The following is a 16,658-nucleotide window of genomic DNA, read 5'->3' as shown; positions in this document are numbered from 1 at the left end:
TCTATAAATAAGAAACTAAACTCTGCACTTGGATTTAACCAAGCAGAGAATTTACTAAACCTTTCATGGTATCAGAGCAATCCTAAAGCCTACGCTCATCTCATGGCAAACTCCACTTCCTCAAATCCCACCTCTTCAACCAGAAACCCCACCACTACCGTCCCATCAAATGCCTCTACTATTCCACTAACTGATAACACATCAACATTTTCCATTCTCCCAAATCTGTCCCAACTGTTCAAGTTAGAGGGACCCAACTACTTGGCTTAGGTGTCCCAATTTTGGCCTATCCTTAGAGGAAATGACCTCCTAGGACTCATTGATAGCTGTGATTGTTGCCCTCCTCAGTTTTTTTCCAATGAGGATAATACTCAAGTTTCCAATCCTACCTATGTTGCATGGCAAAAAAAAGACCAACTGCTTCTCAATTGGATCATCAACTCACTTTCTCCCTCAATTGTGTCATCTATGTATGGAGTCAATACCTCCTATCAAGCTTGGACAACACTTGCAACAAAAAATGCTTCCCAGTCCAGGTCCCGAATTTCACATCTCAAAAGACAACTTTTGTGAAGACCAAGAAATTAAATAAGAAATCTTAGCAATTAAATAAACCACATTTATATAATAAGATGGAATTAGTCTTATATTTTTAGTGATAATATTTGTATTATTCATAATAAAATAAGTTTAAGATAAAATAATAAAAATTGAAATAAAAAAATACTACTAATGAGTATTTATGAAATAATAATAGTAATAATAATAATGAGCCTAGTAGAATAATTAATTAATTACATTAGTGGAATATAATTAAATTAAATGTAAGGGTTAAATACCAATTAACAAATGAAAGAATTAATTTGTTGTGGGGTGTTACTATAATTTATAGAAAGTAAGGGCATTTAAAATAAAGAAAATCCTACCCACTGACATGTGTCGGCCTGTGGTTGGATGGGAGAAAATAAGATTATCTTCTCTCCCTCACTTTTCAGCCGCACACGTCACTCTCTCTTCCTCTTCCTCTTCCTTTTCCCTTTTCTTTCTCTTTTCTTTCCCTTTCTCACGCACGCATAGCAGCCCCTCACCCTTTCTTTTCTCTTCTTTCTTCTTCCTCTTCTCTTCCTCTTTCCCATGTACTGCCTTCCCTTCCCTTTCCTCTTTTCTTCTGCTCACACACCACAAGAGATTGAGAGGGAGAGAGACTGTGACAGAGATGATCAGGAGATTGGGAGAGGCTAAGACCCTGGGAGAAGAACCCATGAGGAAACCCGTGACCCGTGAGGTGTGAGAGAGAAATTGGGACCGGAGGGCCGATCCTCCAACGGTGCAGCGGCGAGTTGAAGTAGAAGGCATCGGTGGGTCATCTGAGGGCATGAAATCCAGCGAAGCAGAGGCGTTTTTCGGTGGGCTGAGCTAGTTTGTCCGGTGATCCACTCTTTAGCCGACCTCACCGATTTTACGGTGGATTTTTGAGAAAATCCTCCAGGTGATTTTTACAATTTCTTGTTGAGTTTTTATTAGTATATTCTGGGTATTTTGAGATTGATGAATTTTTAGTGTCCTTCCCCTGTTTTTGCCATTCGGCCGGTTATGGGTGGGTTTTGATGTTGTAATTTTGCGGGTTATTTTGGATTGGCAGTGTATATAGTGTGTGTTTGTGTGTGTTAGTTGTTGGGATTTTGGTACCTCCTTGATGGTTTGGCTGAATGGTAGTGATTGGGCTTTCTGTGGTTTGTGTTTTGATGAAGATAGTTGGTTTGTTTTCGTAGTTTGATGAAAGAGGGGTCACGACAGTGACGAGGTTAGAGTTTTGGTTGGATTTGTGTTAGCCGTGTGGATGATTTGGAGTGGTTTTTGATGGGTAGATTTAGGGTGATTTATAATGGTGCTGAATTGTTTAATATAGTTTGAGTATTGGTTGGTTGAAGAGTTTGAAGTTAATGAAGTTAGACCCTTTTTGTGTAAATGACAAATATGGTTGAAATAGAGAATAGGTTTTTTGTGTGAGGGCTAATTAGAAATGCTTAAGTGAGAAGAATGTGGTTTTGGAATTGAATCTTTTGGTTCTTTTGCTGAATGCTCATGGTCATTTAAAGGGTAGTCAATGGGCTAGTTTTGATGCTAAGAGTCCATGTTTGTGCCTTAAGCTTTCTTTAGTCAACGGATATGTTATAATGGAATTATGACCTAACCGAATATGAATTGTTAAGTTAATATGTTAAGTAAGATAAATGGGTAATAATGGTAAATAAGTGAATGATAGTGTCATAAGTAAATAAATTATAAATGGATATAAAGGAGATACAAAAATTGATAATGGAGTTAGTCAAATAAACATAAATAGCGAGTTAGATGTTGAAATATAAATATAATTAATATTGGAATAGAATTCATAAGAAATATGGATTATTAATAATCAATTTTTAGAATAATGCTTAGTTTTGAGTCTATGTATATGCCTCAAGCTTTAGTAATGGATATATTATAAATGTGATTATAATATAGTTTAATAGGATTTATTAAATTAATGTGTTAAATAAGATTAAAGTCTTAAATCTAAACTACTTAGAAAGTTCAAAACTAATAAGAATAAAATACTATATGTAGTGACTAAGGTTAAAAGAACATAGAATTGTTATGTCCAATACAATCTTAAGTCAATAAGTGTACATAAGTGATAGAAATACATAATAGGCTCCGGAGTCATTTGGTAAATGTAATAAAATGATTGATGTGGTTACCTTGTTAAAATAAATACTTAAGTGCATTAGGAGGCTATGTTTAACTTAATAAGCCTTTTATACATATATGTGTATATATATGCATATGGATTGAAAACACTTAGTTAGCCTAAGTGGATAAACAAACTATAATGTTTAATAGTTAAAAGTGATAATGAGGTAACTTAGTAACTAATTCATCTATTCATGCATGCTTGGTATTTATGTGCATCAATGGATTAGGATTAAGTGTTGTATATGTATATGTATATGTATATACGTATACATATACATGTATATAGCTTAAGTATATATGTTGTTAATTTAGTAAATAAATAACAAGCTATAAATAGGGTTAACAATAATAACATGATACAACAACAATATATAAACTAATGAAAATAGTAAATATATCTTATTGATATTAAGCAAATAAAAACGAACGTAAAACCAATGATTAACTTAATAATAGCCTAGGTACTTAGCTAGCTTTAGAAGTGAATAACACGACTAACGTGACGTGTGAGCATGCGAGTAGCGTACGTGTCATAGAGTATAGGGTTCAATGGTTTAGTCTAACGTTATAAGTATTTGCAGGCACGTGTCATGATTGGAGGCTTCAACTTGTTCTCCAATTTAGAGTTCAAGTAAATAGAACACGAGGAGTGTTCGAGTCAAGAGTCCAATGCAGCCAAGGTGAGTATTCTACTCACTGAGAAGTATTATTTTCATACTTCTCAGTGAGTAGAATACTCACTGAACCAAATCTGAACATACAGTTGGTTCAGATTTGTAAAATCATAATGAAGTATTATTTGCAGGCACGTGTCATGATTGGAGGCTTCAACTTGTTCTCCAATTTAGAGTTCAAGTAAATAGAACACGAGGAGTGTTCGAGTCAAGAGTCCAATGCAGCCAAGGTGAGTATTCTACTCACTGAACCAACTGTATGTTCATTATGATCTGTTTTGGATGATTTTTTAGTACTTTTGAGTATATTAAAATTATGATGATATTTTGAAATATGAATATGATATGCGATTTTAGAGCGAGTATAAGTTGGAGATTTAAGTTATGCAAATCGTCTAAGAAATGATATGTAGGACTGTTTATGATTTATAAAGAAAGCATGTGTTAAAGGTATGATTATGAAATTTAATGTATAGTATTTAAGCATGAGCATTGAGCATGAAACATGAACGCATAAGAAAGGTATTGGGGGACCTACGCCCCATATGCATGAACTAGTGGGGAACATACGCCCCAAACGCATGAACTAGTGGGGGACCTACGCCCCAAACACATGAACTATTGAGGGACATACGCCCCATACGAACACACATATGAACTATTGGGGGACCTATGCCCTAGGGGGATCTACGCCCCATACGAACATACACATGAACTAGTATTGGCGAATTTACGCCCCTTAGGAACATACACATGAACTAGTATTGGGGGACCAACGCCCCATAGGAGTACAACAGAAACTTACATGAGCATGTAAAATATTGTTTTCATAAGTGATGTTTTTATACTATAAGTAGTTTTGCTAGACGTATTAGTATGCATAAGAGTCTCAATGGGAAAGAACTTATGTATATTTCTATCGAATGGTTGCATGATTTAAATGTCATTATTTTCTAAGTCTCACTGAATCAAAAGTAATATAGTAGGTGATGATATATGTAGATTCTCCAACAATGGAACTTCTACGTATATGCTCATCTGCGTAGTATGCTTTAAATGTTTTCTATTCGTCGGTGTTTGCTATATCAGCTATGGGGGTTTTCAAACAAAAGTTTATAAATTGGTGGCTGTTATAGTGTACGCAGAACTAGAATAGAAAAGTTGGTTATTTGCGAAAATCCAATGAATAGTATACCTTTGAGGTCTTAGTATATTTATTTATGCTAAGACGGTGGGCTCATAATTTCTCCTATACGGATGTGGCAAACCCCCACAACCGTATAAATGATGTTCCTTTGGTTACAGGTATTCTGGTCGTAGTGGATGGTGTTGTAGAAGTGTACTTGGGATATTATGACTAAAACTCGCTGCGACGATCATAATTATGGTACTATGGGCGGCCTCTATTTTATAGGTTTGGTATATGTCTTGTGACGCTTGTGTCACATATTATTTGTAAAGCCATTCTTTGATGCAATTATTATTTGGATAAGCCTTAAACATATAGACATTATGGCTCTTTTGTATAAATATCAGTTTATGTTTATAGATGTGACTTCTGTTGTTTAGATTATGTTTTCCGCTTTATAGATATTATTAGGTGTGTTACTCTGATAATCAGGTATATATTATAGAGTATGTACCGTATGTTGGCTTTACGACATATCGTCGTGCCATTGTGATGACTCGTTTATATTTTAAGAGTTTAATGTTTATGCAAATGTTTTTATATATATATATATAATAAATAAAAAATTAAAAAAAAAAAAACGAGTCGTCACAACTTCAAACACAGCAACAAGGAACCAAAAGTTGCACAAAATATCTTCATCTAGCCAAACAATGGGTTGATCAACTGTCTGCTACAAGGAAACCTGTAGATGATGATGATATGATTTGCTATGTGATAGGTGGTTTAAATCCTTGCTTCAACTCCTTTGTTACTGTCCACTCTTTAACTACACAAGAGATGGACATGAACTTTGCTAATTTCCAATTCGAGTTTCTTAATCATGAAATTCTGTTAGAAAGTCAACAGCAGCATACCATTTCAGCTGAAACTCGCTCCTTTGCTCTCTACACCAACAAGCCAGGACAGTCAAGCCTCATCCATCCAAGTCTGACCAATTTCAACAAGCCCAAATTTTCTCCTAGACCCAACTTTCGATCTGAACACTTCTCATCCATAAATAGATCTGCAAATCAGTCTTACACTCCTAGAAATCACACTGGTTTTCCCATTAGACCTCCATTTCCTCCTAATCAACATCCTCATCAACAAGCCCCTCTACTAAACAGAAATGCCACACCACAGCAAGTTATTCTCTATGACAATGCCGTTCATGCCACTCGGCCTGTCTGCCAAATTTGTGGCAAAAACAATCATACAACCCTTGATTGTTACCACTGAATGGATTATGATTTTCAAGGTAGACATCCACCTAATGAACTGGCTGCCATGGTATCACATTTGAATGAGGATTTTGGTACCCAAAAGTGGCTGGCAAATTTTGGAGCTAATGTCCATATCAAAGCTGAGGCAGCCAACATTCAGGATCCTCAACCCTTTGAAGGTGCAGATGTGGTGGGAGTAGGTTATGGTGCAGGTTTGAATATCCAACACTCCGCCTCTTCCATTAATCAACCTTCTTCACCAAATTGTCCTCAACTTTTGCTTAAAGATGTCCTACATTGTCCCAAAGCTTCAGCTAATCTTCTTTCCATAAATAAATTTTGTATTGATAACAATTGTTGGTTTGCTCTAACCGGTTCTAAGTTTCTTGTGAAGAACAACCTAACGGGAAAGGTGCTGCTCCAAGGCCCCAGTGAGAATGGACTCTACCCCATTCCTCTCCATTACCTATTCCTAAATAAATGGAAAGGATTTGCAGTCTATGTTGGAGTCAAGACAATTGATTCAGTTTGGCATCAACGGCTTGGACATCCTTCTTCTTCCATTATTCAACATCTTTTGAAAAACCAGCACCTTCCTTTAACTGGTTCTCTTGACAAGACTAGGATTTGTGAAGCTTGTCAACTTGGTAAATCCAAGAAACTTCCTTTTGGTGAATCTACTCGGTGTACTTCTAATCCTCATGAACTCATCCACTCGGATGTTTGGACTTCTCCTATTCCTTCATTGAGTGGATGTAGGTATTATGTACTTTTTGTGGATGACTATAGCCGTTTCACTTGGCTATATCTTATTTTAAATAAAAATGAAGTTTATCCATGCTTTGTGAAGTTTAAGTTGCTTGCTGAAAATTTGTTCTCTACTAAAATTAAGGAATTTCAATCTGACAATGGTGGGGAGTACACCTTAAATCAGTTTAAGCATCTCTTCACTCAAAATGGCATACTCCATAGGCTGACTTGTTCATACACTTCCCAACAAAATGGTATTGTCGAGAGAAAACATAGACATGTCATGGAAATAGGCCTTACTCTTCTACTCTTCTAGCTCAATCTGGACACTTATCAAAATTCTAGGTAGATGCATTCTTAACAGCCATATTCCAACCGGCTACCCTCTCCTGTGTTGCAACTTGAATCTCCATTTTCCAAACTCATGTAGAGATCTCCTGACTACACTGTCCTTAGAGCATTTGGATGTTTATGTTATCCTCTCCTTAAGTCATATGCTACTCACAAACTCTCCTTTCGTAGTAAATCCTGTATTTTCATCGGCTATGGAGGAAATCATAAAGGATACCGTTGCCTAGACCCCACAACCAACAAGATTTTTCTCTCTCGACATGTTATCTTTGATGAGACACAATTTCCTGCTAAAGCTAAGTCCATCTTTGTTGAGACACAATTGCCAGATCACTGCATCCTCAGGTAATCCTTTAGCTTTTTTACCTAATTCTGAATTCAGTTCATTGAATTTGTCTTTTACTAATCACTTTTCCCAGCAGCATGTAACTTCCTCTATTCACACTCAACCTATCACTGCTAGCCTTCCACAACTACCTCTCCCAACAACTTCATCTCTTCTTCTACCTTCAACACAACCGTTGATCACCACCCCACTAAAACCGAGAACTCGACCTCTAATACTCAACTCCAACCTGATTCTGCAAAATCCAATGTTTCTGCCTCTACATTTGAATCTTCTTCTCCTGAAATCGATGACTCTGCCTCTAATATTCAACTCCAACTTGAACTTGCAGAATCCAATGATCCACAACCAGATGCATCTCATTCATTTCCTCAACTTCCTCAACCTTTCCTTCCTCATTCTACAACCACTCTCCAAGTTGCCACTCCAAACCGTATAGTGACCAGGTCCCAAACTAGTCACTTAAAACCCAAGGAGTACCCTTGCTTCAAAATGCTTTACACCATCAAATATCCTCTCCTTGCATTTCATACTGTTCAGTTACCTCCCGAGCCTTCCACTTATAAGCAAGCCACCTCAAAGCCAGAATGGACTCAAGCCATGCTTCTTGAATACAACGCTCTTGTTTCAAATCAAACTTGGACACTTTGTCCTCGGCCCTCTCACCATAATGTTGTAATAAACAAGTGGGTTTTAAAACTTAAATAGAAGCCAGATGGAAGTATAGATAGGTTTAAGGCTCGGTTAGTTGCTAAAGGCTATGAACAATTGAGCGGTGTAGACTATTATGAGACATTTAGTCTAGTTATTAAAACTGCTACCATTCGGCTCATCTTAACACTGGCTGTTCAGTTTGATTGGACAATCAAATAATTTGATGTGTCTAATGCCTTTCTTCATGGCATCCTAGATGAGGAAGTGTATATGGAATAGCCTTAAGGGTTTCTTGATCCAGTTTTTCCAGATTATGTTTGCAAGTTACACAAATCCATTTATGGACTAAAACAGGCTCTAAGAGCCTGTTTTACTCGGCTGTCTCATGGATATGTCCACTATAGACCAGCTTGCTGATATTTTCACTAAAGGTCATTCTGCTAACCGATTCTATTTCCTTCGAGCCAAACTAAAGGTCATCCCTCCCCTCAGTTTGCAGGGGGTGTTGAGGAAAATCAGAACCAGAAAACGAGTAACGGCTAGTAGCCGTTACTCGGTTAAAGAATTCTCCTCTTCAACTTGATCCAGGATGTTCTTCCTTGAACTTCCTAAACTAGGAATTCAGTTTCTATCCAACTAGAGGAGAACAATCCTAGATGCAGTATCTCTGAATTAGCAACATCCTATAGCAGATCCTAGTACTGTCAAGCACACACATCAGGCTGCTCTCTTGTTTTCCTGGCTGCATGTTTCCTGTGGACTCAACTCAAACTCAGCATTGTACGTTTTGTTTTCTGTTTCTTGGTTTTCTGTTGTAATCAACTGCTTGATTTCAGGATTCTTTGTTTTGCTTAATATTTATTTGTACTTAACTCTTAAGCTCACTTGTAAAACATCCATCTATAAATAAGAAACTAAACTCTGCACTTTGATTTAACCAAGCAGATAATTCACTAAACCTTTCAGTAATGATATTTTAGCATTTTTTTTTTTAATCATTAACCATATGGATTGTTGTGCACATGTTGTGTTAATATCATTACACTCCACTTAGTTACACACAGTGACAGAGAGGGGGGGGGAGGGGGGGGGGGGGTGGCAAGGACCATAGAGAGAAAAGAGTCCATCTTTTCTCCGCCCATACTTTTTGCACTAGTAAAACGAGCTTGTTTGGCTTGAAAGTGGTTTGACCATTTGGGTTTGGAAGTGGGATTGCCGATTGTACGAATTGTTTCATATATATATATATATATATATATCGTGGAATCTTTATGCTTTCGGTCTCTCTTTTCTTTGATAATTAACCAGCTCGCTAACTTCCAAAATAGAAAGAAAGGATCATATTCCCCATGTGGGCAGTCATATTCAAGGTTTCTTCAATGGCATGCGCAGCAGACGTACGAGGAGGGTGTTTGTGCGAGAAAGGCATTTTTGAAAGAACTTTAATTTTATGGCGTGCGTTCATTGAAAAAGACATGTATATCATTGTTCTTTTTTCTCATGCCACCTAGTTTTTTTTAACAATTTTTTTATTTAATGACTAAATCTTTTTCAAAAATTTATTAATTCTGTCGCACACTTTCATTTCTACATAGTACATAGTATATATGAGATAGTAATAAAAATAATTATTGCACCTTCAAAGATGTATAACTATTTAAAGAATTCTTTATAAAATTTAATTGCATCGATCTAAGATAAGAATTAAGTAGCATAGGGTTGTATCCCCAAACCATGGTTTTGACCAGAAACCTAAAGAAGACAGGGAATCAAAGAAAATTAGTAAAAATAATGATGAAAGTGACCTAAATAAGTTTGCATGGCTTATGAGTAAATGTTTTAAGTTTGGAAACAATATTCAACCTAAATTAATAATTCCACGGCATTTATATATGCTGTGTAAATCTAATATTGGTTGTGACTTGAATTTATGCTGTGAGGCCAGAACATAATCGATCTGCTTACAATGCCATGACAACAATTCAAGCGACATTATAAGCCATCATAATATCATATATGATATATGTGATGTGTTAATCGGCAATTGCCAATTGGTAGTTAAGTGGATTCATGAGTTTATCTATCAGTTTCGTCAAATCACTATCTACTGAATCATCTTGATCGGCTACATCAGTCGAACCCATATTGATTGGTTGGACGACATGGACCATTTTGGATAAATAACTTCACCCCGGTAATCTTCAAGATTTTTTTTTTTTTTTTTTTTGGATGAATTCTTCAAGATAATTTTTGTATCCTAAGAATCAATTTGATATAACTACAAACCTCAGGGATCAGATAAGCGATTTTATTTTATTTTTTTATTTTATTTTATTTTTTTCTCTTCTCTATATAAGGATGTGCTATGTAATCTCAGAAACCCATGCTCAGTTTATATATTGCCATGAACTCTCCAACATGTTCACTGCAATGGCTTCCTTTCCTCTCTCTTATTTTCTCAACCTCTGTCACTGCAACACTGTACAATATTCCCAGCCTGAGTCCAATTGGACGAACAATGCTACAAGATCCTGAAACAGTGTCTGCTTCGGTTAACGTTTCAGAAGACTTTCAAACATTTTACTATAATCAAACACTCGATCACTTCAACTACAGGCCTGAAAGCTACTCCACTTTCAAGCAAAGATATGTGGTCAACTCTAAGTACTGGGGTGGCGCAAATAGTTGCGCGCCAATTCTTGCTTATTTTGGCGCAGAAGCACCGTTGGATAATGACCTGACTTCTATCGGATTTCTCACTGACAACGCCGTGCAGTTTAAGGCTCTCATACTATATATAGAGGTATTCACTGACAACGCCGTGCAGTCAACATTCGATCTCTCTCTTATTTCTGGTTTTTACAATTTTTTTTTTTTAATGAATGAGAACCAATTTATTATATTAAGAACAGTAACTCTTTACAATCGGTTCGGTAAAAAACAAATACCAGATTTTTGAAACATACTTTAAAACCTCAACTTTCAACGTACAACATTGTAAAACAAAACAACCTATACCAGAATTTTGGAATTAATACCCCAATTAGAACAAATGTGAATATTATCCTTAGTTAGTATTCATAAATTTGTCTTTACACAAGATACCGACTTTAATCTCTCACTTTATTTTCTGTAGAAACTGGTCCTCAGAAAGAAGATGAATTGCATGCATGTTTAATAACATTCTTGTTCTGCCAAAGATGATAAACAGCATATCCAAAAGCAGACATACAAACAAAACCTCTAAAAACTTTATTCCTCCAATTATTCACCACATCTTACCAAATTTCTCATTTATGGTATTAATATAGCGATTTATATATATTGTTTTCATCAGCACCGATATTATGGAAAGTCAATACCATTCGGATCACGGGAAGAAGCGCTTAGAAAAGCAAGCACTCTCGGGTACTTCAACTCAGCCCAGGCAATAGCAGATTATGCAGAAATCATCATTCATGTAAAGGAAAAGTTAGATGCAAAACATTCTCCAGTAATTGTCATTGGAGGATCATATGGGGGAAGTAGGTCACAAATTGCTTTTCTTTTGATATATATATATATATAATGTGAATTAATTAAACTCTAACAGATCTATTGGGACATGCATGTTTTAACCTAATTCTATTCATTGGTTATATACATATTCAGTGCTTGCTTCATGGTTTCGGCTAAAATATCCTCATGTTGCCATTGGCGCTTTCGCCTCATCTGCTCCAATCCTTTACTTCGATGACATCACGCCCCAAGATGGATATTATTCGATTGTCGCCAAGGATTTTAGGGTAACAGTTTGAATATATACTTTCTTTTTCTTCTCCTTCCTCTTCTTTTTCATTTGAGTAATGTGACAGTAAAAAATTAGTAATATACACGACTGCCATACAACTTAATAATGTGACAGTAAAAAATTAGTCATTATAAAAAAAAAAATAAAAAGAATTGATTTTTATTATTACGTCATCCTAATTGTATGACAATCGTATATATAACAATCTATTAAATAATATTAAAAATGTATCTCCTGGATGCTGTGCAGGAAGCCAGTGAGAGTTGCTACCAAACCATAAAAAAGTCGTGGTCCGAAATCGATGAAGTAGCCTCTAAGCCTGATGGCCTTTCAATCCTTAGCAAGACATTCAAGACTTGCAAGTAAATAATATATATATAGCCTTTGCATTGATCTAATTAATTATTAAATTTAACAAACTGAAAATGAAAAAAAGAATAATAACAATATATTTTGTGATCGATGACTCGAATATTATTGTTTCTATTTCAGCCCCCTAAACACATCTTCTGAGGTTTCTGAGCTGAAGTACTATTTGGAGGCGATATATACATATTCAGCCCAATATAATTATCCTCCATATTATCCGGTTAACAATGTCTGTGGTGGTATTGATGGAGCTCCTTCTGGAAGTGATATTCTCAGAAAAATATTTGCTGGTGTGGTTGCTCATGAAGGAAATCGATCATGCTATGTTAATGGACCCAGAAATATATCTGAATCAACTGTGGGATGGGAATGGCAGGTACATTTAATTTGCATCTACATCTTATTATCTTCGTCAATATTATCGATCGCTTTTAACTAATCGATCATGATATATATAATGACAAAAAACCGGCCGGCGAGATAAATAAAAATTAATAACGACGACAGAATGGAACAATATATATATATAGACCATGTGCCAAAAACAAGAATAACATTAATTATTTTAGCAGTTATTAAATTTTCATTTCATATACCATAAAATTATGATGATCTAGACTTGGGCTATTTCAAGCATGCAAGAGCCGTACGTAGATGACGCAGATGTCACAGCTTCATGGGCGTCGACATCAACATTTCAGAAAGTTATGGGAGCTTTTTACGTACACTTGCAACTGCTTTTCATTAACAGTAAACGAAATGCTCTCTGCATGTCATCAAAACTTCTACAGCTTCATGAATAATAATTAAAAGTAGGCCAAATACTTTTTTTTTTTTTTTTTTTTTAGAGCTTTGGAATAGTACTAGATTTTTATAAATGAAATTTGAAGATTTTTCAGTCCCAAACCGGCTCTGCCACCGAGCGTGCATGCCGGCACGGACCTAGCTACATGCGGCTTAAAACCTTTTTTTTTTTTTTGTTTGTTTGGTAAAAATATATTTTACCCTCTAAAGATTTACACCATATTGGAAGTGGCGGAACAACCATATGTTACTCAAGTCGGTCTTCATTTTTCTTAGAGAGATTTGTTCTTAGAAACCCACGTGCGATGGTTGATTCCGTCAAAAAAGACAGAGTCGGACTTAAATAACAAATGAGCAACATTGAAAATTTTTCAAACTTGTTTGGATTCTTAAACATTGAAAGCAAAATTAAAAAAACTTTAAAGATGTAAAATGTACTTTTTTTCTCTCTTGTTTTTTTTTTTTTTTTTCAGCGGCTTAAAACCTTTTTTAATTTTAGTAGCTTAAAACCTTTCAACAAGCAGATTGTAAGATAATGATTTATGAGACGCTGGGTGCTATTAATTACTTTTGCTATATTTTTTTATTAATTGACGTGACATTATTATACAATATTTTTTATTTATTTAAAAAAAGTGATGTATGAAGTACTATTAATTATGTCAACTACATATCCCTAAAGCCCTCTTTTTTACATTAGCATCTTTGTCCATTTCGCCGCTTCGGCTCACCTCTTCCATTATTGTTGCCTCTGCACCCACACTGACCATGCCAACTACGTACCCATCTCATTCACAAGTGGAGGAGTGTCTCGTTGACTCTCGTACGACTAAACCCAAAAAGATCCACGCGTGGCTAGAGACTCGTGGGTCTCTTTTCGTCCACCGGCTCTAGCCATTCATTCGAGTGGTAACGTGGGATGGGGGTTGATGTAGGTATCACATGAAGACACATTAGTGACTGATGTGATAAATCTTATATGAGTTAATACTGTCATATCAGTTTGTAATGAAATTTTAGTAAATTGGTAGCATCCCAAACATTTTTCTTGAATTAATATATATATATTTTTTTTTCGAAAAATACTACACATACTTAAGCTTTTACAAAACGAACTTTACTAACTGATGTTGAGCTTATTCATTGAAGATGATCAAAATAATTAATAAAAAGAAATGCTACGAGTATCAATGAATAAGCTCTACATCATCTTAATAAGGCTCCCTCTATAATATTTAAGTACACGTAGTATTTTACATTTTTTTTTCAATGACGAGACTATTTGAGGCTAGAGATATGCAATTTTCTCTTACATCCCCCACGATTAATAAACATACACATCAAAATAAAATTTACTTGATTTGTATATTTCCACCCTTTTGCTTTAAATTTGATATGACCATTGAAAACGTATCCTAATTGTCCTTTATGAGTACTGCTTAAACCTCTCTATGATTTTAGTTTAATATCTTTGTGCATTAATTAGCAATGCAGCGAGATGGTGATGCCTATGGGAATTGGCAATGATTCTATGTTCCCACCTCGTCCTTTTATCCTAAGCAGCTTTATTGAGTGGTGCAAGAGCTTGTATGGTGTCCCACCTCGTCCTCATTGGGTCACTACTTACTACGGAGGCCATGTATTATTATTATTATTATTTTTTATTTTTTATTTTTACATGTAGTATGAATAACTTCTAATAATAAACACAAACATTTTGATTTATTTTCTTTTAATGGAAATTGCAGGATATAAAATTGGTTCTCCACAGGTTTGCAAGCAACATTATATTCTCCAATGGGCTTAAAGATCCTTACAGTAGCGGCGGGTAACAAGATAAACAATTACCAACACAAAAGAACTTAAATTATTAATTAAGTTTACTCGATCGACCAAGTTTAATTAACACCTTTCTATTTCTGATTCCAGGGTGCTTGCAAATATATCAAACAGTGTTGTTGCTGTCCATACTGTTAACGGTGTGTACCCAACTCTTTTTTTGAAAAAGGGTATTAAAAAAGAAAATAAAAGAAATCATAGGGGAATTCATAGTGAATGGTGACTTTGCTTTTCGCAGGATCTCATTGCTTGGATTTACAATCGGCAAAGGAAACTGATCCAGAGTGGTTGGTCAAGCAACGAAAGGTGGAGGTTAATATCATCAAAGGATGGATCACCACGTACTACATTGATCTTCTCGCTTTCAAGAAATAAATTGAAGTCGCATCAGAGACGATGCTAGAGGAAATAAACACTCTGAAAATTAAAGCCTTCATATGCCTTTGAATGTGTCTACGTACAATATCTAATGAAGTTGATGTATACTTCATATTACGTGTTAGGGATATATAGTACCCTAACAACCAATTTGTATGACATATTTATTTAATAAAAGTAGTGTAGTATTTTCAGAGAATTACTTGAGCATTTGGCCATTGCATATTCATTTGATGAATGTAGTTTTTATGTTACATTATTATATGTAAGTTATTTGTATTAATAAGAATAATACATAGAAGATCTAAAGCACAAGTTCTTTGTAACTTATAAATATTAGCTTGTAGATGGTGATGAAATTGAGTGTTTCTTCTTACAAGATTATAGCATATCAATTATGATTATTGATCTTGATCAAGGTAGTTGTGATTTCTAATTGATATGTTGGTGCATTTGAGATACACTAAATTGGACCACCATGAATTAGTATTCTAAGAATTACTTTCAAATGAATAATTGAATTTACCACAGCTAATAATATCGATTCTTAATTATAAGAGGCCTGTGAACTTAAACATATAGTATTAGTGTAATATACTCGTCAACCATCTTGTGTATTATAATGTAATCAACTAATTAAATATTGACAAGAGTTGGATGACGAAGTGGAGAGGCTCAAGGGAGTATTTGGAAGGGGCCGAAGCGTTTGTTAAGCATGCAATTACAAGCTTCAAAAATAAAAATTCAATTGTGTGCCCAAGTAGAAAGTGTGTCTTGAACAAGAGCCTATGGCTAGAAGAAGTATATTACCACTTGACCGATGGAAGAGGAATTATGCCAAATTACACTAAATGAATTTGGAATAGGGAGAAGATTAGGGCTCATGTACCTAATAAAGTACCTATAGTTGAATCTCCCAACCTGGCTCCGACTGCAGATAATGTACCAATACCTGACAAGTCAAGAACTATGCATGCCATGTTACAAGATGTTCTTAGCATGCATTATATTTAAGCAGACGATGTTGAGTGTCAAGTGGAAGTGCAAGCTGAAGATATACCTGAGGCAGTTGGGGAAAAAAATCAATGAGAATGCCTGAAAATTCTACAACTTGGTTCAAGATGCAGACAAGCCACTTCAGGATAAAACAAAATATATCAAATTCTTAGCTATTATTCATCTATACAACTTTAAGTGTGTGGGTGGACTCAGTAATACGATTTTCACATCTTTGCTTGAGTTCATCAATGAGTTGGTACCAACAGATAAGCCAGCTTTGCCTAAAAGTACGTATGAGGCCAAAAAATATTTGAGAGACTTGGGGCTTGGATATGAAAAGATTTCGGCTTGTCGAAATGATTGTATGCTATTCTAGAAGGAAAATGAAAAGTTAGATACATGTACAATGTATGGAGCATCAAAGTGGAATGACGAAATTATTGAAGAAGATGGGTCATCTTGAACATGAAAGAGACGGCCTTTGCCGAGCCACCTAGGCGTTGGGCAATTACAAACCGGCAACTAGCAACCGTTTTGGAATAGGAAGAGCAAAATAATCAATTGCCGAGGA

General features: G+C 35.4%; 1 protein-coding gene and 1 long non-coding RNA gene across 2 annotated transcripts; both read left to right on the top strand.

Annotated features, from left to right (window-relative positions):
- Nucleotides 1-1,031: 1,031 nt before the first annotated feature.
- On the top strand, nt 1,032-4,981 carry LOC133877126 (uncharacterized). The gene is made up of 2 exons (XR_009901657.1): nt 1,032-1,489; nt 4,719-4,981. It is a non-coding gene; the product is annotated as an uncharacterized LOC133877126 (long non-coding RNA).
- A 5,328-nt stretch (nt 4,982-10,309) lies between these two features.
- Nucleotides 10,310-15,208, top strand: LOC133878226 (uncharacterized). Its single transcript, XM_062316760.1, has 9 exons — nt 10,310-10,711; nt 11,246-11,432; nt 11,560-11,693; nt 11,948-12,060; nt 12,191-12,443; nt 14,358-14,510; nt 14,620-14,699; nt 14,801-14,850; nt 14,949-15,208. Exons 1-9 carry the CDS (start codon nt 10,313-10,315, stop codon nt 15,083-15,085), a joined length of 1,506 nt encoding a protein of 501 aa, XP_062172744.1. The 5' UTR covers nt 10,310-10,312; the 3' UTR covers nt 15,086-15,208.
- Nucleotides 15,209-16,658: the final 1,450 nt, after the last annotated feature.

The sequence above is a fragment of the Alnus glutinosa genome, chromosome 9 (genome assembly GCF_958979055.1).
Source record: "Alnus glutinosa chromosome 9, dhAlnGlut1.1, whole genome shotgun sequence".
Classification (NCBI taxonomy): domain Eukaryota; kingdom Viridiplantae; phylum Streptophyta; class Magnoliopsida; order Fagales; family Betulaceae; genus Alnus; species Alnus glutinosa.
This window is presented reverse-complemented; position numbering and strand designations above follow the sequence as displayed.